General features: G+C 43.7%; 2 protein-coding genes across 3 annotated transcripts; one reads left to right on the top strand and one right to left on the bottom strand.

Moving 5' to 3' along the window:
• The first annotated feature begins 137 nt into the window (after window positions 1-137).
• fbxo46 (F-box protein 46) lies at window positions 138-10,141 on the top strand. Its single transcript, XM_018662669.2, has 3 exons — window positions 138-655; window positions 5,701-6,333; window positions 6,428-10,141. Exons 2-3 carry the CDS (start codon window positions 5,848-5,850, stop codon window positions 8,261-8,263), a joined length of 2,322 nt encoding a protein of 773 aa, XP_018518185.1. The 5' UTR covers window positions 138-655; window positions 5,701-5,847; the 3' UTR covers window positions 8,264-10,141.
• A 1,004-nt stretch (window positions 10,142-11,145) lies between these two features.
• On the bottom strand, window positions 11,146-22,815 carry slc5a2 (solute carrier family 5 member 2). 2 transcript variants are annotated; one of them, XM_018662671.2, is made up of 15 exons: window positions 18,472-22,815; window positions 18,324-18,395; window positions 17,901-18,005; window positions 17,749-17,808; window positions 17,563-17,667; window positions 17,380-17,485; window positions 16,192-16,272; window positions 14,801-15,030; window positions 14,585-14,720; window positions 14,387-14,494; window positions 14,161-14,311; window positions 13,248-13,416; window positions 12,954-13,169; window positions 11,837-11,972; window positions 11,146-11,762 (listed from the first exon to the last, which is right to left on the bottom strand). In XM_018662671.2, exons 1-15 carry the CDS (start codon window positions 18,568-18,570, stop codon window positions 11,551-11,553), a joined length of 1,986 nt encoding a protein of 661 aa, XP_018518187.1. In that variant the 5' UTR covers window positions 18,571-22,815; the 3' UTR covers window positions 11,146-11,550. The 2 variants fall into 2 exon arrangements, with proteins under 2 accessions (XP_018518187.1, XP_050921673.1); XM_051065716.1 differs by having other exon boundaries at window positions 12,954-13,416.
• Window positions 22,816-22,817: the final 2 nt, after the last annotated feature.

Below are 22,817 nucleotides of genomic sequence, written 5' to 3'. Positions count from 1 at the left end.
CTCAGAATTCTAAAACTTTAATCTCAGAATTCTAGAATTCTCCGTTCTCAGAATTCTGTGTCAGTACACTCCCACCTGTCTCTGGCACAGTGACCTTTGATGTTGCGGCTTGTCCGTGTGGTCCAGTGTAGCGAGAGTGGGGGGAGCACAGGGCAGGAGAGGGAGGGAGCTGTGCAGACGCCATATATGGGCACACCATCGACTCTGCACTGCTATTGGCTGTGGGCCTTATGCAGCTGCTTGTCAACAAGATGGCCTTCCTCCTCCTGCCGTTTTGACACTGATTATTTTGGTATCCCCGAGAACATACCGTAAAAGCTTGTGTCACTTCTAAATAGATAGTGGGAGACCGACTGCTGAGAGTCCTAACAAGGCGTACAGTCAGCCGGACTGTGATCAGAGAACTGACAGGGACACACACGCCTCGATAGCAGCCACCACTAGACAAGGTTGATAACAGAAGTAGCTGCTGGCTAATGTCGACGTTAGCCAGCCGAGTGAGCTAGCTTAGCTACGTGGACACGGATAGTTAACTCGTGTCACCTGCATTTCACCAGACAAACTGGTTTGGTTAGAGGGAAATACAGCGAGGAAACACTTGTCATCGACAGTTTGTGAATCAAAGAGGTTGTCGGTGGAGATCAACACTGCTAAGGTGAGTTGGCTAGCATAACATTATGTTGAGGGTTTTTTTTTTATCTTGTTAGCTTGCTAGCAAACGCTGTTATGTTATTATGCAGGTAAGTTGTGCTGCCGAGTTAGCAAGCTCGTTAGCTAGTGACGGGTCTATTTATTTACACTGTAAGTAATTATTAATAAACTGGATTATGTGTCAAAGTTCCTAGAAGCGTAACTGGTTTGGGCCTAGTTAACGTTAAATATTAATGGACGGAAAAACGTACAAGGTGCCACTTGATCAGTGTGAACCTTTTACTACGACGCTATGAAGGCTAACTGTTTGCTAGTTGGGTAACCAGCTAGTGTCTGGTCAAAGACGTTCAAAGGTGATTTACCAGAGTTAAAATGAACAATAAGATGAATGTTGTTGCTGTTATTTGTTATGTTCTTGAGACACCGCACTTGTTGGTTGTCACCGGAGGAGTTGGCTTAATTACCGCTAATTGCGCAGGGTTAAAGGGTTAAATCTAAAACAGAAGCAGGAAAAGTAGTGGTTAAATGACCTGTAGGCCTTCGTTTTCGACAAAGAAATGTGAATCACAGTACGCACCACAATATTGATTGTTGATATTGTATATGCGATATAACTAATTGGTGCATTATGCTGCACAACTAGTGCTGTAAGGAGATATATGTGCAAATGAGTCGAGATGAACAAATAGAGCGAATCTGTTGCTTGTTTCTGTTTAAATCTCCCTCTGTGGTTGTTATAAAACCATCGGTTTTGTAGAGTTTGAAGTAGCCCACTTATATGGAGAGCTGTCTAATGTGATATTGTTAGAGGATGCACGATTTGCCCTCAGCCTTTCAGATATTCAAGCACACTTTGTTTACACTGTGGCCTTTGGGATTGTAGTATCAAGACTTGCATTAAAGTCTAACTCGTGACAAACGTGCAGACACACACGCTCAGACAGCCCTGCAGGACAGTCAGCCACTCTTCCCCAGGTGTCCTGACAGAAAGGCAGCTCTTCATATAATGTTCCCGGGCAGACTGCTGCCGCCGGAGTGATGCACTCAGCTCTATTGTTCTGTTGACAGTTTGCAGCAAAGCCGGCCTGCTGGCCCTGCTTCTGTTGCATTGTCTTCACAGGCGCACACGCAGAGAGAGGGAGATTGAGCTAAGACTTTTTTTGGCGTGCTTCAGTGTTATCATTTGTCAGCTTTTGGCCATCTGGCTGAAATGCTGTTAAAAAAAGAGAGCGGGAGGAGTGACACTGTTTGGTGTTTTTGCAAAGGTTGCTTAAGACCCGTGAGATGATCGGAGCAACATTTGTTAATCCAACCTTTAAATCTTAAATTAGCATATAATTGAGATGTATTACACTATGTTTTCTGAGCTGCACACACCTATCATAGTGAAACCATTATGGTAGTAAAAGTGCATGCCAAACTGTCTTGATTTGTGTAGGGAAATGACCCAGTCTAGCAGAACTTAAGTTTTAAAGTCAATCTGTTACTATACAAACAGCAGAATAGACATTTCTGAACACATCAGCACCTTGTTAACATTTGTTTATGTTTATGTGTTGTGTGGATTTCCACATTCTGGCTCCAGCAGTGAGTAAGTCATTTGTGTATCTAGACATATTTCGCAACGTTAGAAAAACTTTTAATCAGAATCGTCCAGACAGAGGAGGAGTGACGCACTCTGGATTATTGACTAAATGTAGATGTATGTGGGTTAAATAGCATAACTGCTGTATCTGGTCCACTCCAAATTTCCTTAATTTTCGACAGACAAACATTTAAGGTTCAGTTGCACCGTCCCTGCACACTGTGGTACAGTAGCTAGTGTCATCCAGGTCCTATCTGCTGCCTACATTTAGAACTGCACCATTAGCGAAGTGTTAAGTAATACATGCAGAGAATCACTCTCGTTTGACAGTTAATTTGTCGGACAGCTTGGATACCTAACGCTGCAGTCCCCGGCACTGTAGCGCTGCTGTGGTGTCGCTGGCTGCCACTGTGCTTTGACAGGATTTGAAGGATTAGGTTGATGCAGAAAGCTTAAAACCAAACCCAAGCCCTTCATTTGCAGGAACTCTCTCAAAGGAAAAGAAAAGTAGCTCAGTACTAACTTAAACTTGTGGATACAGGAGAGAACAGTGTATGTTCAGCATCTGACTCTCTTCAGTGGTTCATTCATGGCATTACTTGTATTAATTTGTAGTTTATTTTTGAACAGCAGCAGCACAAGTCTGCAAACTGATCAATAAATATCAACCCTAATAAGTTTTATTTAATTGGCATCCAAGGCTACATTAAGTCTACCTCTTTCACACCCAGAAAATTAGTTCTTGGAAGACACTTTCCGGTAGTGGATAGAACAGGAAATACTGGTTTGTAATTATTTATGATTATTTTGACAGGTATGATTATTTCCAAGTCACGATTTTAGTGAGTATTTTTGTATTATATTAAGACAATCACACAATAGAATTGGTGTCATTATGTTTATGTTGTCAGATGATATCTCAATCATGAAATGGTTATATTGATTGACAGTCTCAGTGCAGCAGCACAGAAATTACTGCTCACCAACTAGTGGCAGTTTTAAAACCACGTTTTTAAAATGAAAACAATCTTGTTCCAGATTTTAGCAATTTCATGCTAACACACCTGTAAACACATGTCACATGACCTTTTACATACACTGAGCATGTGCATGACAGTATAAACAGGGAGTTGGTTGCAAAAATGACTACAAACAAGGAACGGCAATGGTGAAAAGTAAGAAAGACCAGAGATTCTTTTGCTTGGACTGACGACAAGGTAGAACTGTTATTGGAAGTAACACATGGGGGTTGCAGGAAGCGTCATCATTTCCAAAAGTCTCGGTTTTTATCCATCCAGACTAAAGCGCAACCCCAGAGTTTTAAAACTAAAACGCAACCCTGGAGTTTTAAAATTAAAAAGGGTGTAGTAGAGTAAAGTATGACTTTGTACTCGAGCACTGCAGTGGGCTGACTTTCTATTATAATACCATCCAATCTGTTGCGAAAGATGGATTGCATGATGCCGTGGGAGGGAGGGAGGGGAGAGGAGTTGATGGAGAGTAAAAGTGGTTAAAGAGAGCGAGTCATAAGGGGTCATGGAGAGAAAGGACAATAAAAAAAGGTTCACTCTCTCACAGCAGTATAATCTGGCTGCTCTCAGCCGAGTTGTTGCTGTGTGATTATAGAGGAAACATTTGAATTGGTTCACCACAGTGTGTGGGCGGTGTTTGCTTTTTGCACCTCTCTGAGCCATTCCATTAGTCCGAATGTACAAAGCACCACCCATTCAACAACCTGACCTGCTTTGAAAAGGCTATGGATTGGGGAAAAAGGCAACTGAAACCAAACTTAAGTATATTATTCTTCTTGCAAGGTGAGCTGGTTAGACAGGGATTGTCTGTTAGAATTTGTAGACTTTGGTTTATTGTCAGCTTTGCTATTTTGTGTCCTTTCCCTTAGTTATATAGATAAATTTGAGCCAGTACTAGAGCTTGGTTACCTGCCAGTAATGGGGACAATTGGGGTTGTTCATCGGTCCCAGTCTTGTGAATGTGATATCTCGGTAACACCTTGAGGGAATTTCTTCAAATTTGGTACAAGGGTTCACCTGGACTCAAGGATGAAGCAGTTCAATTTTGGTGGTCAAAGGTCAAGGTCACTGTGACCCAACAAAACGGGTTTTTTTGCCTCATGGATGTGATATCTCAGTAACCTTTTGAGGAATTCCCTTCAAATTTGGACTCAAAGATGAACTGATTAGATTTTGGTTGTCAAAGGTCAAAGGTTACTGTGACCGCACAAAACACATTTTTGGCCATAATTCAAGAATTCACATTACTGCAATTGGACTGGTTAGTGGAGGAATTCCAGTTTCAAGTTGCTACCACACCCCAACTTGTACTCAGCACTCTGTGTTTACATGCACACTACTATTATTATATTTTGAGTGTGAAAACGTCTTCTCCTGGTTTCATAAATCTGTATGTGGTCTAATGTCAGCTTTGAGAAACCACTAGGAGTATAGAAACCAGGGATACCGTGGCATGTAAACACCTTATCCAGGTGTCTGAACATTCGTTGTTGGTACCGAACCAAGATACAAGTGTGCAAATGCACTCACTGTCTTAGTCTGTTGCAACTTATCTCTAGTGGGAAATTTCACTGTGTCAAGTCACAGTCACATGAAAAAGAAAGGTCACATCCAGTTAAATCCTACAATACAGCTTTAACAACTTGTACTATTTGCTACAAGCTGTTCTCAGACCAGCGCCGAGCCAAACGTGTTGCTCCATTGCCACTTGTTCCCCTCCTTAAGCATGCAGGCACGTTCCTGGCAGCCCTGACAGCTGGCATAGCTGCAGAAGCAAAGCACGCTGGGTGGACTAAAGGCTTCTCCCTCCCTCCCTCCCAGCCTGTAGCATAGGCTCTTTGGCAGAGAGAAAAGGGGTGAGAACAGGGAAGGACCGCTACAGCAGTTTCACTACTACCCCACCCCCTCCTGCTGTTTGCTAAAAATAGGTCCAGCATATGCCTGCATGCTCCTCCCTGTGTTGCCTCCTATTAAGCAAAGTCCTCTTTGAAGCACTGAGATGCAGGAGAGGAGCGGAGAGGGGGAGAGGGGTGAGGGGAGGGTCCATTTGGAGCTTTTGTGTTCCATCTTTCTTCCCTTTCATCTGCCAGCCTCAGACACCGAACCTGAAATGGAATCCCTTTAATTTGATTTAGAGGCTCCGAAAGCAGGGAGGAGATGATCTTAGTGCACAGCAGCAAATGTAATTGCTAATTGAGTTTGGCCAAAGTAGGAGGCAAGGCCAGTTGTGATAAGTTCTGGTCTCTCTCTGTGCTGCTAGTGTACAAGCTGACACCCTGTAAAGGCAATCTGAACAGTTGCCTCAATGCAGCCTCAATTGGTCATTGATTATCTGAATTGATCCCAGCACTGATGAGCATTGTTGGTCAAGTTATATGAACTCTGTTTTCAGTGACTGAGCTGTTCTCTTTTCTCTCCACCCTTTCCTCTTAGGTTGTATGCCCAGTGCTACCGGTGAACTTAGTGGCAGACGGTGCCTGTCGGGTTGGCACTGTGGCTGGGAGTTGACGATGAGAGCTCTGGCTCTGGGTGTTTGCTGGCCAGCATAGATGCAGATATGCCCCGGTGGTCCGCATCCTGATGGACCGAGACACCTTCTCCCACATCCGTCTGTGGTGCCCGCGCCCCTTTGGCACCTACTCCCAGAACAAAGCGAGGAGCCCAGGCTCAGGGGGCAGCAGCGGAGGTGGAGGCGGCGGAGGAGCGGGGTCTCCCTCCCTCTGCAAGGCTGAGCCGTCTCCGGGCGCCAGGAGGACGGTGGACGGAAGTGAAGATGGAGGGATGATAGTCGGGGTGCAGGAGGAGACCGGAGAGGAAGAGGATGTGGGTTCGGAGAACACACCACCCGAACCCGAACTTGACTCCAGCTCCCTGACGCAGAGCCAAGCCCCTCCGACCTCTTCGGCCCCTCCCTCGCCACCTTCTTCCGGGTCCCAAATGGAGGATGGCCGCGTGCTCTTAGACACCTGGTATGTCATCAAGCCGGGCAACACCAAGGAGAAGATTGCCTTCTTCGTTGCACACCAGTTCAGTGGAGCAGGCCAGCCCAGACCCAGCGCCATGAAGGTAAGAGGTTGAGACAAAAAAAACAGCAACATGATTTTCTTGTTCTTGTTTTCTTGGTGTTTGCTTATTTATTTATTTTTTCCCATCCGTCCAGGTCAAAGGCAACTGGGCGACTGATTGCAGTAAAGCCAAAAGACGAAGACGATGCTCCTCCTACGACCCTCCGACTCGCTCCCAAGCCTCAGAGCCACACCTCAACCATGACTCCTCCCTTGCACCTCCTAGCCCCGATGAGCCACCATTAGGAGGGGCGAATGAAACGGACCTCTTGTCTGTGGCAGAGATGGTTGCCTTGGTTGAGCAGAGGACCGCCATGGCCCTCCAGGGGATTGTGGCTGCTCATGGGAACCAGCACCAGCAGCCCCCCAGCACCACCCACAATCAGGGCCTTGCACCCCACCAGCACACTCTACTCCGGGGCACGGTGTCGGATCCCACGCCTATGGTGTTTGTGTCGGACAGTTCGAATAGCCAGCCCTCCAAAGAGGCCCAGGAGACATCGTCATCGTCTCCCATCCAGACAGACCAGGAGCTGGAGGAGGAGCAGCAAGAGTCGTGCAGGGTTGCTCAGGCCATTGCACACTTTGAGTCCCAGAACCTGGAGAACCGGCTCAACCTGGGCACCGGTCCTGGAATAGACTCTTCCAATCGAGACAGAGAAAGGGAGCGCAGGAGAGGAGGGGAGTCTGGAATCGTAACCCCTCCTCCGCCCCCCAGCCACAGTCACGGCGAGGTCAGGATAGCTTTCAGAGTCTCAAATCTGGACCCGCGGTCGCAGCTGGAGCCAGCTGGCAGGTCCCGCTGTATGTTTATGAGCTGTGGTGGTGGAGGCAACCAGGCAGCAGCCAGGGCCAAAGAGAAAATCACCTGTGACCTCTACCAGCTCGTCAGCCCCTCTTCAAGAGACCCCAGTAGTCTCCTGCTTGCTGCCACAACTGCTGCCCCCAAACCAGACGGAGACCACCATCATGCAGACAGGCCGGCCTGTGGCAGCCCAGACCCAGCTCAGGAGCTTTCCTCTGGGGAGAAGAAAGCTGTGGGCGTGGGGAGGGAGCGAGTGACTGGCTTCCATGTGGAGGTGGTGGTGACAGGTGCTGTGGACCAATGTGTGTTTTATGGCAAGGACAGTACAGAGAATGTGCAGGAGGAGACTGTGTGTTTTGCTATGTCTAATGGGGGAGGGGGTGGTGGGGGCGTAGGCAGCTCCACTGACCCTTCATCGGACGACCCCCCTCCTGGACAGCTCTTCTTCCTCCAGCCTCCTCGGGGCCCGGAGGAAGATGTAAAAGGAATGGGCCCTGGCAGTGGGTCAGGAATGTGCTCTTTGGACTGTGCCAACAACAATGGCCCCGGGGCGGGGGTCGCTGTGGGCTCCGGGGAGCGAACAACACGACCGGACTCTCCTAGCGTCGTGGAGGACTGTTCAGACCCCTCGCTGTGTCGCCTCTACCGCCACGTGTCTCACGACTTCTTGGAGATCCGCTTTCAGATCCAGCGCCTCCTTGAACCGCGCCAGTACATGCTGCTGCTGCCCGACCACATCATGGTCAACATCTTCAGCTACCTGCCGACACGCTCCCTGGCGGCCCTCAAGTGCACCTGCCACTACTTCAAGGCGCTGATTGAGACTTACGGGGTGCGGGCGGTGGATTCGCGCTGGAATCAAGACCCTCTGTACAGGGACGACCCCTGCAAGCAGTGTAAGCGGCAATATGAGCGCGGGGACGTTTCCTTGTGCCGTTGGCACCCCAAACCTTACCACCACGACCTGCCTTATGGACGCTCCTACTGGATGTGCTGCCGGCGCACAGACAAGGACACGCCGGGCTGTCGAGTTGGGCTCCACGACAACAACTGGGTCCAGCAGCCTGCTGACGGCTCTCAGCCTATCCGCACCAAGAGGGAGGACAGGAGGGAGGAGGCCAGGTAGAGAGGACAGAGTACACCTCACGGATAACCAACTCTCATCTCCTCCTCTGTACCACCTCCTTCCTTCCCCTCATCTCTGAGGAGTACAAGGAGAAATCAGCACTCCAGGACTGTTTTTTGTTTTTGTTTTTCTTTGCTCCAGCAGTCCTTTCTCATACTTGCCCTCAGTGGAGGGAGGTTGAGAGGTAAAGAAGGAAGAGAGGTGTGTCACTCTCCTTGCCTTGTTTTTGTTTGTTTTTTCAAGCCCTCCAGAATCCCCCTCCCTCCACCTCTTAAAAGTGGCACCTTTTAAAAAGTTTGAATACCAGGGTTGGGGTCCCCTCCTGCTGCTGTCAGTCAGCCCTCTTTCTGCCTCGTAATCAGTTGGGTTTCTGTCTTAACTCCACACATGGTTCGTTTGGTGAATTCACGTTGAAAACTCTGCAGTGTATTTTGATTGAGATTCATAAAAGTGACGCATAGAAATGTAACGCCCTAGAGCCTGCTTTACTGTTCCCCGATACTTGTTCTGTGGTCTTGTGTCGTTATCACAAAACTTCCATGTTAATAGCTGTACAATGGTGCTTTTCAAGGAACGAGCCGAGTGGAGGAATGTTCAGCGTCGCTATAGAAATGTGATTGTATAAAGCAAACTTGATTTTCCATTGTACAAGATCGCCATCTGTACCTGTCCCCTGCGCCTGCCATGCGTTTCTATTTTTCTGAATGTGCTGTAACGTATTATGTCGATCAGTCCCCTGATAATGCTGCTGAAATCATTGCCTGCGTCACTGATGTTGATTCTGAAATAGCCATACCATTGGTTGGACGATGGGCAACATGTCTCCACGGTCTCAGCTCTGGACGACCGAGGACCTGTTCCCGTCGGCTTTTCTTTTCAGAGTGGACCCTAACCTTGCTGACCAGCCATAAAGAGGAGCCACCGAGTACTTCCTGGTTTACAGAGAATTATGGGAGATGGACTTAATTGTTGATTAAAGACCAGTGGGATTGAACGGGATTAAAAAGAGAAACTTGATGTCACTTTGGAAAGGCCTGATGTCACTTTGTATGGTTTGATTGACTTGCTTGTTTGCCATTTTTTTGTTTTTATTGGAGTGTGTGTCAGAGAATGTTTGCTGTTGTATTTGCTTTTATTCTTGAGGACTGTGTTCTCCCTGTATCAGTCTGTGGGCCTACTCATACCTTAAAAAAATACTCCATCTTTGTTTTAGCCCAGCTCTCTTCCTTCCTTCCTTCCCCCCTCCTCCTCCTCCCTCCTCCGTCCTCCCGATTCGGCAGAGGGCAGTGTTTTTTGCCAAAGCCGCCATCTTTGTTGTCGTTTATGCTTCGAAAAAGCGAGTGAAACCAACTACAACTACACACAGACTGCAGAAAACTCTCTCTCTACACCAGCTTCCAGCCTTAAAAGCCCCCCTACCTCTTTCCCCCCCAACAACTCCCCCACCCCACCCCCAGAGGCATCAGATACCTCACAGATGATCATGTGTAATTGGGATTTGCACGGGAAGTGGCAAGATTACAAGACGCTCCGATAAACTCGAATCGAGCTCTGAACTGGATCCACCCACTACTCTTGAGTGTGGAGGACAAACAGTGCCTGGCGACGGCTCTGACTCTTCATTCTTGGGAAAATAAACCTCTCTCCCCTCCTCCCCTTTCTTTCTCCCTTGCTTTTACACTCCTCCTCCTCCCCCACCTGCAAGCTGACAGACTGGAAATTAAAGGACTGATGTGATGAATGATGCTGAAACTCTGCATGGAGGTGGGAAGATGGGTTGGGTAGTAATGGGAGAACTCTGTAGGTTCCAGACATGTACAATGCTAATGGAAAATATCTGCTTAAATAAAAACAGAAGTGATGATTAAAAACTGGAAATCTGAAGTACTGCCTGGTTTTGTGTGCTGTGTGTGAAGCTGTTTACATCTACAGTGATTGATTAAATCATCAATGAGAGTAACAATGCTCATCACATCTTATCAGAGCTGCACTTTGACCAACTCCTGTGTTTTTGAACCTGGGCCTTATTTTCCCATGTTTTTGGATGATAAAGATTCGGTGCAGTGTTGAGCAAGAGCAGTGAATATCGTGGATATGATTCCTACAGAGATAGACCTTTTTATTAAAGAGTAAGATCCTTTTTCTTTAACCAGAAACAGACGTTTTATTACTACCAGACTACACTGACAAAAACAGTAATTTTAACGATCAGAGCGCAGAAGTTGCTGGACTACCACTGTCTTTATCGGTTACTTAGTTTGTGTTATTGTGTGACTTTCAGTGGTGGAAGAATTCAGAGCCTTTATTTAAACAAACTAAAAGATGGAGACAGTGGTATTCCAGCAGCTCTTGTTTTCCTGCTTGGTAAAATTACTGTTTTTGTCAATGGAGTCTGGTACAATTAGATAGTGATGTTTCTGGTTAAACAAAAAGGATCTTACTCTTTAATAAAACAGTCTGTCTCTGTAGGAATCAGATCCATAATGTTGTCAGACTTATACTAACAATATGAATATGTCAATGACAAAAACAAGCACTTTGGTGGATGTACTTTGACGCATTTGTATAAGTTGGAGCAGCTGAATAACGGTAGCCTGCCTCAATACTGCACCGCTTCTAAAGATATTTATCTTTTTGCACCCAAACACATTGGTAAAATAAGGCCCAGGTTCAAAAATAAAAGAGTTATCCTTTAACTAGTGATGTACTTATTCCTGATTAAATGACCAAGCACAAGTAAATAAAAGTCAGAAACTCAGTAGAAGCAAAGATATGCATTAGTTCTCTTACTGTACCGAGGGGGAGGATGTTGTAAAGTGACTCCACCATTTTCATTGATTTCTTGAGCCTTAAGTGTTAAAAAAAAAAACTTTGAAGACAAATCGAGCTACTTGAGTCTTTATTAAGTTTACATTTTATCCGGTTTCCAAATTTTAATTTTGTCTCACACCTTTTATTTCAGAGCTAGCAGCAGGTTAGGACTGAGTTTGTAATTAAATCAGGTTGTAACAGTAGATAATAATGGTGCTGTAACCTGATAAAACAGTTTTAGACTCTGCATTACATATGGTATTTAAACGTGCTCTAAAGAGAAGTGAGACTACATGTCTATTTTGAACCTTTTTGGAGATGAGATCATGTTATTTGTGTAGTGTCAAGACATTACCACCAGATGGCAGCACTACTGCATTTATCTCTATGACTGTATCATGCACCAAAGTGGTTAAACCCAATTTAACGAAGATAAAAATTTACATTGTAACATCGACGTTAAGCTCTGGACTCTGTTAAGCGTAGTAACCCCACATAAAAACTGCTACAGCCATCATGATGATAGCATTAGCATCCACAATGTACTTCCACACCGGGTCCTCACTTATATCAGGCATCTGCTCCGCTGCCTCAGGTGCTTCCTCCTGGTCCTGGGAGCTGCCGCTGCCCCCTCCACAGAGACGTCCAACCAGGCGCCGGATACCAGACTTTTCCTCCTCCTCTGCCACTGAAAAGGAGGAAGAGTTAGTGCTTTATGTTTCTTGGATTTGTCTTGTCTTGGTGACTTCCTGTCTTTCTCACCTGCATCGCCGTTGTTTCTCTGCCTCGCCCTCTCCTGAGCCTCTTCCCGGGCTCTTCTCCCTTTCTCTTCCTGCTCCCAGTCTAAATCCTCCCTCTCCTCTTTCGAGTGGCGAAGACTGAACACCAGACGATGGAGCTGAAAGAAAAGAAGAGAGATTAGACATCCACTAATAAGTACCAGACTCCATTGACAAAAACAGTAATTTAAGCAAAAAGAACACAGGAGCTGCCGGAATACTGTTGCCTCCATCTTTGTTTGTGTTATTGTGTGGAACATTTATTTATGTAAAGGATCTGAAGTCTTCTGTCACCATAAGTTCCACTAGCAGTTCCCATGTTCTGTGAGATAAAATTGCTGGTTTTGTCAATGGAGTCTGGTAGACAGATTTCTCTCCCTATCATTCATTTACAAAAAAGATCCTTCAAAAAGTCATACGCTGAAACCTAGTAGTAGTCTGAAAGGTCTGCTACTTTTAGATTTATAAACACATTTACATATGGTTTATTATTTTTAAAGATGTGTGTTGGGGAAAAAAAAGAAAAGAAAAAAAATATACTACATTATACTACTGGGACATGGTGTTCTTTTAATGTGCATAGTAAACCGTGTGGGGATAACAGGTGTTTTTTTGTATCATATGATCTTCTGGTGTTGTGTTATAGAAACTTCCTGACTTACAGATCCTATCTTAACTGATTGGTAACCATGGTAACTAGGGTTAGGACATGATTTTCAGCCTTGTGATCGCCCAAGAAGACCCAAACCACCGAACTACTCAACCAAGTCCTAAGCTTCTTTTTCCTTCCCACCGAGCTTCTTGGGGAATTCTCTGAGCTCCAGGATCAAGTTCGACAACATTCTAGAGAAAAGACTTGTAACTCCTGCAACATTCTAGAATGCTCTTCTCTCATTCAGCTACTCAGCACTGAATCTACCTTGAATTTTCTGAAAAATGTGTTTTGAAATTTCATTACACAGGTCACAAAGCAAAGTTTAAAGAGAAAAATAGGTCTTTTCCATTTACTTTAGGCATAAGCAATATCAGTGTTAGTAACTTCATCTGTCAGCTGTTTTAACGTTGATGCTGATGGGTCTAAGTTGAGTTAAGTCACTCACATGTTGGTCGTCGATGGGCTCGGTGCAGTAGCTGACCAGCAGCACCAGCACTGACGTACAGAAGAAGAGTATGATCGCGAAGTGGAGGTAGTGGATCCCACACACCAGGAAAGGACAGTTAGAGGGGAAAATACAGCTGCCAGTACCAAACCAGAACTCAGGTAACATCCGACACAGACCCATCGCCAGACCTCCCATCAGGCCCCAGAAAGCTCCCTGAAGGGAGATGAAAACATGAAACGTTGTGTGTTTCTGATAACTAATAATTAACATGATGTGATAAATCCATCTCACCGTCTCATTGACCCTCTTAACAAACACAGCCAGGAGGAAGACTGAGGCGATGGGGGGGGCCAGGTAGCTCGAGACCGATTGGATGTAATCGAACAGTTGACCACTCTGAGCTGCCTGGACGACCGGGATCCAACAGATACTGATGGCTACGATGCACAGCACCCAGACTCTAACAGAAAGGAAAATACGACAAAAGATATGAGTTTTTTTTATATTTCTGTGATGATAATAAAAGAAGGAAATGGGGAACATTGTGATATTTTGATCACTAAATACCCACATTTCCAAATATTTAATGGCACAACTTTCTTTTCATGTAGAAACATAACACATGTGCACACAGTTTCTTATTTTTAAAAATGTGTGTTGGAAAAATGTACAAAAAAAAAACAAGAAAAGATATATCACTACCAAACTCCATTGACAAAACCAGCAATTTTATCTCACAGAACACAGGAGTTGCTGGAATACCACTGCCTCAATCTGTTAGCTTGTCTGTGTTATTGTGTGGTACTTTTACTTATGTAAATGATCTGAATACTTCCTCCACCACTGAAAGTCACACAATAACGCAAACTAACTAAGCGATCAAAGCAGCTGTATTCTAGCAGCTGCTGTGTTCTGCTTGAGTCTGGTAAATAAAAAGGTCCTTCAAAAAGTCATAACCCAAACCCCAGAAGTAAACAGAAAGAGATTTGTTTCTTCTCATGTTCACACAGTTTCCTGACTTAAAGATCTTATCTTAACTGATTGGTAACCATGGTAACTAGGGTTAGGACCATTACAGATGTATAGTTCCAAAGTCAGTGTTGTTATCCTGACTTAAGAAGTTTTTTACACAAGCTTCCTAACTTCACAAAATCTTAAAGAAACTCTCCAAACTTTAGGATAAATGACGACGGCGTTCATTTACCTGCCCACGATGATGAGCTCCCTCTCTGTGGCCTGTGGTCTGATGCGAGTCCAGATGTCCATCGTGAACAGGGTGCTGCTGCTGTTAAAGATGGAGGCCAGGGAGGACATGAGGGCGGCCAACATCACGGCCAGCATCAGGCCTCGCAGACCTGGAAGAGGAAGAAGGCGAGATGAGAAACGTTACACCTTTTCTTCTTTAAAAGATTGTTGTAACGCGTCCTCACCGTCGGGCATGACCGACACCACCAGTTTAGGATACGCGATGTTGGAGCAGCCCACCTCCGTCCCACACACCTGCTTACACACCTCAGGTACGACACAGCCGACCTCATCTACAGGTGAACACAAACACACAATACTGCACTCTTAATTTGTCTCGTCTTTTGTTTTTTGATGTGGAAAGACGAGTGTACACCACAGACCCGGGTAGAGGACCCTGCTGATCATGCCGGGGAACACCATGAGGAACATGGGCAGCAGTTTGAGGTAGCCACACATGATGCAGCCGGCCTTCACATGGGTCAGACTTCGAGCTGCGAGGCACCGCTGCACTATCACCTGAAGACACACAACAACAGGATATAGATTATTTTGTGCATTCATGGTGAGAAAAGAGTCCACAGACTGGAATAACTCACCTGGTCTGTGCACCAGTACCACCCGCCCACTATAGCGATCCCAAACAACACCCCAGGCCAGGGCAGGTCGCCCGTGGTCGAGTCCCTCAGCAGGCTGAAGGCGTCCGGTCTAGGGGTGTAGCACTGGGGGGAGATGTTGTAGCGCTGGGGGTCCATGGAGGAGAAATTCCTGGGCGTGGCAGAATGGTATTTGTCAAGCAGAGTGCTGTAGCCTCCGACTTCAGCAAAGGCTAGAAGTGGAAAAGGAGAAAGTGTGACTTTAGTAAAGGATGAATCTGGCATCAGATTGTTATTCTACGTGTCAGACAACATTATGGAGAGGATTCCTACAGAGACAGACCTTTATATTAAAGAGTAAAATCTTTTTTGTTTAACCAGAAATAGAAATTTTATCAGTACCAGACTCCATTGACAAAAACAGTAATTTTACCAAGCAGGAAAACAGGAGCTGCTGGAGTAACTCGAACAGTTTGTTTGTGTTATTGTGTGGTATTTTTAGGATTTGATCACTTCTTCCACCACTGAAAGTCACACAATAACACAAACAAACCAAATCAAGGCAGTGGTAGTCCAGCGACTACCATGTTCTGCTTGGTAAAATTACTGTTTTTGTTAATGGAGTCTGGTACTGATAAAATGTCTGTTTCTGGTTAAACAAAAAGTGTCTGAAAACATTCTGAATAGGATTCCTACAGAGATAGACCTTTTTATTACAGAGTAAGATCCTTTTTGTTTAACCAGAATAGCATTTATCAATACCAGACTCCATTGACAAAAACACTAATTTTACTGAGCAGAACACAAGAGTTGCTGAAATACCACTGCTTCTGTTAGTTTGTTTGTGTTATTTTGTGGTATTTCTATGATCTGAGTACTTCTTCCACCACTGAAAGTCACACAATAACAGAAACAAACAAACATTTTTGTCAGTGGAGTCTGGTATAGATTTTTGTCCGTCTCGATCATTTACACCCAAAAATATAAGACAGAAAAGGCCATGGTCTAACATTGAAAAACAGGACTATGTAATGTTAAAACTAAGTGCACTATATTTCTTATTTCCTACTCAGTTCAGCAGGCTGGAGCTCTCTTGCTGTCTGATACTGTCCTAACTGAAGATATGAGTCAGCACTATCAGCTCAACGGATCACTAGTTCACAATAAGAGGAGGCTGCTCTTCCTCCTGGTTTCTTTACACTTTACACCAGGATTAGACTCTGATATATATTGATTAAGGTTGTAGGAGGCAGTCATTGTTGTTGTGTCAGAGAGCTTTGCAGAGTCAGCACACTGTACATCGCTGCAGTGAAATTAATGATTAGTGATCCTGGTTAAATGCTTTCCTGTTGTGAAGCTGTGGGGGTGTGCGATGCTGTATAGTTAGTACTTACAGAAGCCAGTGAGGACGAAGGCCCCGGCAATGATGACAATGGTTTGAACGGTGTCGGTGTACATTAGAGCAGCCAGGCCACCTGGTAACACACACACCTTTAAATACAGTGATACTTTAAAAACTGATGAACATCATGGATAGGATTCCTACAGAGACAGACCTTTTTATCTTTTTGTGTGACCAGAAACATCGCTATATATCAGTACCAGACTCCATTGACAAAAACAGCTATTTCACCATGCAGAAGACAGGAGCTGCTGGATTACCACTGCCTCAATCTGTGTATTGTTTTGTAGTTTAACTTATGTAAAGCATCTGAATACTTCTTCCACCACTGAAAATCACATAACAACACAAACAAACTGACAGATCAAGGCAGTGTCATCCCAGCAACTCACATATTCTGCTCTGTAAAATTACAGTTTTTGTCAATGGAGTCTGGTAGTGACAAAATGGCTGTTTCTGTGGTTGAAGGCGAGACCAAGTGTATTTTCCCCTTTAAATCTGATCTTCTATTTATCTTATTCTGCTAACTTATGTGTTTGTAATGCTAATGCTAATTTATGTGTTACTCACAACAACAACACAGTGCAAAACAGGCGTCCATATTGTTTTTTCCTGAGTTGATCGTGGACGCATTTTTTCCGGGAACACAGAGGTTCCCGCCCAGAAGTTTCCAAGTTCAGTCTTGTCAAACGCACTGTCAAACTCCACGTCACAAGTTTGTAATGCTAATGCTAACTTTTGTGTTCGCAATGCTAATAACGACACAGTTCTAATGTTAAAATGGGCGTCCATATTGTTTTTTCTGAATTGATTGTGTGGACATGTGTTTTTTTGGAACTCAGAGGTTCCCGCTCAGAAGTTACCAAATTTAGCGTCATCTTGAACACAGCGTAAACACCCACATCTGTCGAAATCCACAGCAAATTTGTAATGCTACTGCTAGCTTATGCGTTTTTATTGTTAATCCTAGCTTACGTCTTCCTTGTAACACAGTGCTAAGATGTTATTGTGGGCGTCCATATTGTTTTTTCTCATTTGATCGCGTTTTCGGGTACTCAGAGGTTTAGCTGATGACATCACTATGACATCATCAGGGCACCATGAAAGACATTCTCCCTCCTACTTACAATAGCTATTCTTCATGGACCAGGTTCAATACAGACGTACACAAACATTGTACCTGTAACGGTGTACACGGCTGTTATTAACAGAAGGGCGATGACAGCGACGTAGATGTTCCACCCTAAAGCCTGCTGAATAAACACAGCTCCTGAAAACATGTCCACCTGTAGGGGCAGAGCAGAAGAATGAGGACAGGAATACAGTTTATATAGTTGTTTAGTTCTCAGGCAGGACGACTTACTGAGATCTTGGTGAAAATGTAGAGGAACAGCGAGATAACAGAGAGGTAGAGGCTTATCCTGGTCCCACCGAACCTCTTCTTCAGGTACTGGGGCATCGTGATCACCTGAGACCAAAATCAGGAGTCATCAAATCAAAAGTCATCAGTTTACAGACTGAAAGCATCGTTAAACCTGGAGATACTTACCCCAGCTGTGAGGTAGACAGGTACGAACAGCCAGCCCAGCAGCAGCACGATGAACAGAGCCTGACACAACAACAACAACATGTTAGATTAGATTATTATATATCATCTCAGGTGCAGAGTTGAATCTGATATAAGTTTACATTGTGACTTACGTTCCACTCAAACCCTCCCACAGCGATGCCGCTAGCTGCCCCGGTGCCGGCCAAACCCACGAAGTGACCACTACCGATGTTGCTGGCAAACAGAGACGCACCGACCTGAATTAAAAAAAGAATAGAAACACATACACAACACGTTTGTGTTATTGTGTGACTTTCAGTGGTAGAAATCGTGTTCCAGCAGCTCCTGTTTTCCTGCTCGGTAAAATTCCTGTTTTTGTCAATGGAGTCTGGTAGTGATAAAACTGCTGGTTCTGGTTAAACAAAAAGGATCTTACTCATTAATAAAAAGGGCTATCTCTGTTGACACTAATAAAAACAATCTGAGCCGGTCAGTGGCAAAAACAAGCACTTTAGTGGACGTCCATTTGACGTGGACAGTTGTCAGTTATTGGTCTAAATACATATTGAACTCACCGGCCACCAGGTCATCGTCCGTCCTGCAAGGAAATATCCTCCAACTGTCCCACGGTTGGTCCGAAACATGGACTAGAACACAGACAGGACAAATCTGTTATGCTATGATGTGTGTATTTAATAACTAACAATTAATTAAAACACTCACCCAAACGCCGACTCCGATGACCATGATGAAATATACAATGATGATGGTGATGTCCGCCGGGTTGTTGATGGTCACCTTGTCTGACGAGGGTTTCTCCATGGCTCCACTTCTGCCTGAAAACACTTAAGTAAACTACAACCTGCTTTTGATTTATCTGCAGCCAAAAAAACACCTAAACTCAGCTACAAGAAATGAAGTACTATACCTCTGGCTGACTGATGTACGAGCCAGAGAGGTGGGATTGGGGGAACTTTGTCCAGCAGTGGCAACGGGCAGATTCAGCAGTTTATTAATTATAGTAATTATTAACAGCACAGCTTGAAAAACAGGGTTGTGTTACAGACGGGTGACAAATTAAAGGAAAAGCCTGGAAAATAAGTGGAGAAACAGAAGCCAAAACATTTTCAAACACTGGGTTTTACCCACGATCCCCGGCTTCTGGAGCACAAATGCTCCAAAATGCAAAAAATGCACCAAACTCCATTCAGAATTCTTGATGTTTTAGTTTGGATATTGAGTTTCCTCATGGGATATTTAATTACTTCTACGTCTTTTTAACTCCTTTACAGTTCTGCATTATTATAAGCTGTTATTTTAAGGTAAAACAGTTAATGCATAATTAGTCAATGGATGCATTAAAGCCATTAAATTGGGACTTATCACACTTAAATAATGTGAAATGTGTCTCGTTACAGTTGTAATAAAGGCATCAGTAAAAGAAAACCAAGTAAGCAAATAGTCCTTTAATCGTTTGATAGCACTGCTTTCATCAAAACATCCATTTTCCTTCCAGTTAACAAACTTCATTGGATTGTACAAATGAGGGCAGCTTTTTTACTTCTCTGAATGGACACACACGTGTGCAAAGAGCTTGTGTTGAAGGAGATTTTTACGCCTCGGCATAGAAAACATGCATGCGCACACAATAATCACTTTTTCACGTCATACAAGCTGTAAGCGCACAAAGTGAAAGAAAAATCACGTCGTCGTGGGAAATAAAACTGAAAGTGACAAGTGTCACAAATCAAATATTGTTTGATTTTATGTGTTAATTACATATAGTGGAATAAACTTAAGCACGTTGTGTATTAAAACAGACTTAATACGAGGACCAGCGGTGATCACAGTGCTATAATTAAGTGATACAGTAGCTGTGTTACTGCAGAGTTTCTTGTTATCTGTGCTGCTGGCTGGAAAACTGGGGAAGTTCCACTGCTCTGTTCTCAAGAGAAACTGAGTCATTTTAACACTTTGGAAAGTTTAAAAAAGGGAGGATGGCCAGACTGAAGATTATGAAATGTAGTTTTCAGTTGGTTGATTCAGGGCGACGCAGTGGAAAGCAGTAAAAAGCAGAGCTGCTGAGACAAACCACAATCTGATTTTAATCGTTTTTTGGGAAGATACATGAATTTTGCTTCAATTTGTTATATAATGTGAAGAGCCTCTATTTTCCTCACTAAACTGCTCACTGCTTTTTAACTGCTTTAAATTCTTGTGCAAATGATATCGATGCAGTATTGAGCAAAAACAGTGTACCTGGACACTGTGAACAGCTGCTGCAATGTAATCCAATGGACAATCGTCCACGTCAATGGCGTCCACTAAAGTGTTTGTTTTTGCCACGGACAGACTCAGATTGTTATTATAAGTGTCTGACAACATTATGGAGAGGATTCCTACAGAGACAGAGCTTTTTATTAAAGAGGAAGATCCTTTTTGTTTAACCAGAAACATCAGTACCAGACTCCATTGACAAAAACAGCAATTTTACCAAGAAGAACGCAAGAGCTGTTGGCGTGCCACTGCCTCCATCAGTTGTTTTGTTTGTGTTATTGTGTGGTATTTCTACTTATGTAAAGGATCTGAATACTTCTTCTACCACTGAAAGTCACACAATAACACAAACAAACAGATCGAGGCAGTGGTATTGCAGCAACTCTGGTTTTCCTGTTTGGTAGAATTGCTGATTTTATCAATGAAGTCTGGTAGTGATAAAACAGCTGTTTCTGACTAAACAAAAAGGATCTTACTCTTTAATAAAAAGGTCTATCTCTGTAGGAATCCTCTCCATAATTTTGTCAGATGCTATAACAATAACAATCTGAGCCTGTCAGTGGACGTCCATTGATGTGGACAATTGTCCATTGGTTTAAATTGCAGCAGCTGTTCACCGCTCTTGCTCAGTGCTGCAGCAGTTATACTCTGATTTTTGTCCTTATCATCATTATTATCATTTACACCCAAAAACATGAGAAAGTAAGGCCCGGGTTAAAAAATACTCAGGAGTCTCAGGAAGAAGAGTTGGATTATAAAAAAACCCAGTTTTTCCGTTACAGAAGCACGTCCATTTTCATTTCCTGTTTTAGCCTGACAATGTCATTACAGTATCTAAACTGTATCAGTGTTCACTAATCTAAAGTCACCTCTGAAACTGACTACAGTAATGAAACCTGCCAAAAATAATTATAATTTTTCAGACATCTTTCAGTGATTCTCAGATTTCAGACACAGTTGGCAGTGTTTTCCATTCGCACAAATCTCCCCCCAAGAGAATCTGGATTTAATCAATTTGAATAAATAAAAACAGGAAAAACAGAAGAGAAAAAAGCAGCTGACAGCAAAACAATGTGCTAACATTTCTGGGCAAAACTCTGACATTTCATAAATTCATAATTTCATAATTCAGTTGCTTCAAAGCCCTCAGTCACGTTAAGATCTAAACAAATATGCTCCTTATTCACAAAAAACCCCTTTAAAAATACATTTAAATAAATAATGTGCAATGCCAATGTGTTCTGATAAATCACGACCTCTGTTAAACACATTCACAAGTCCTGGAGCGACCGAAAGAAAAATGTAAATGTGATACGGCTGTTTAATCACCTAAAAGACGAACTGTTTGCCTGACTTGAATGTTTTCGGAAAAGATGCGATAGTCCAGACACGTATTTACAGAGTGTAACTTACAAGACGAAGCGATCACTCTGCAGCAGCGTCGTCTACCAAACCACCTCGACACCTTGTGAACTTCCATCCCTAGAAGACGTGTTGTTGTATATTGATATTGGAAGAAGCTGTCATGTTTAATTCCCTCCTCCTGCACATTTCCTGCAACACTATGTTCCACTTGTTTGACTTGGCAGAGAACATTCAAAACATGAATAAAAGCAGAGTTTCTACCAAAACTCGCGGGACTCTGTTTGTACCAAACACTAAGGGTTTTCTCAGGATTAGATCGACGAGAAAAAGACGGAAAGATCAGTGCGGGGAGTTTTCCTGTGAAGCAGCCCGGACTTGTCTGGGATTCGCTTCTAAGATAGACCGAACAGGAAGCCCACCTCTTCAATGGTTTACGAATTTAGTGATAAAATGCAGAAGAAAAGATTAAGTCTGCAGTCAAACAGTCCTTTTTGCTTAGGAAGGTCCTGAAGTATCTCAGTGGGAGCCATGATAAGAGCTGGTCGAATTCTCTAAATGTTAAGATGCTTTATATCTTATCACCTTTAGCAGAGGAGACACTGGGTCTTCCTTTATGAAAGGAAAGGAGAGAATACTGTCCCACAATTCTTTGCAGCAGCAGTGTTTAAAGCAACGCATGGACACGTAGATGCAACAAGCTCCTGTTTTATATTTGTGACACGATCAGCTAGCAACAATTTTTAAGAAAACATTTCCAAACCATACAATCCGAGACTTCTTAAAATCCTTCTCGATTGGCTGGGCTCCAAATCTTTAAGATTCATTCATTGTGGAATAAACTAAAACATAAATTTTCTCTAGTTAAATGTATATTATTTAAACATTTCAATTCTTCTCGTTTCCTCTGTAATTGATGGTTAAATGTTCCCAGCACCAAGTTTGTCACCGTACACGTCCTCCACCTGTTACAAATAAAGTTGGCTTAAAAAACGCCTAGTGTAAGTGTAATCAGTCTCTAAATACTGACTACTAATACTAGAATACTAACTCCTTTTGAATTCTCCTGTTTTCTGAAATTTTTTCAGTCACAGAAGCAGTAACTATCAAGACTTTGCAACAGGAAGTGCTGAGTCCAACAAGGAGATTCAGGCTCTAATAAAGGTTGTTTGATTTCATTACACTTTCTCATTTAACTGCCTCAAAGTTCACACAGGCAATTAAGTCTTCTCTTAAAATGACTGAACAACAAAACTATAAAATGAGGGGCAATGCGACTCATTTATTTTTTGGACGCTTCGATACTCTGCCTGTTGTACGCACAGCTAAAGCGGAAACTACCGGCGTTATGGCGAGTTACACCCGACTGACAACGCTGTCAGCAGCCCAGCAGGAGAGACACTTCCTGGTGCGGCAGGATTTTATTATTT

Source organism: Lates calcarifer, linkage group LG21 (assembly GCF_001640805.2).
Source record: "Lates calcarifer isolate ASB-BC8 linkage group LG21, TLL_Latcal_v3, whole genome shotgun sequence".
NCBI lineage: Eukaryota > Metazoa > Chordata > Actinopteri > Centropomidae > Lates > Lates calcarifer.
Note: the sequence above shows the minus strand (reverse complement) of the source record. Positions and strands in the feature narration are given on the sequence as shown.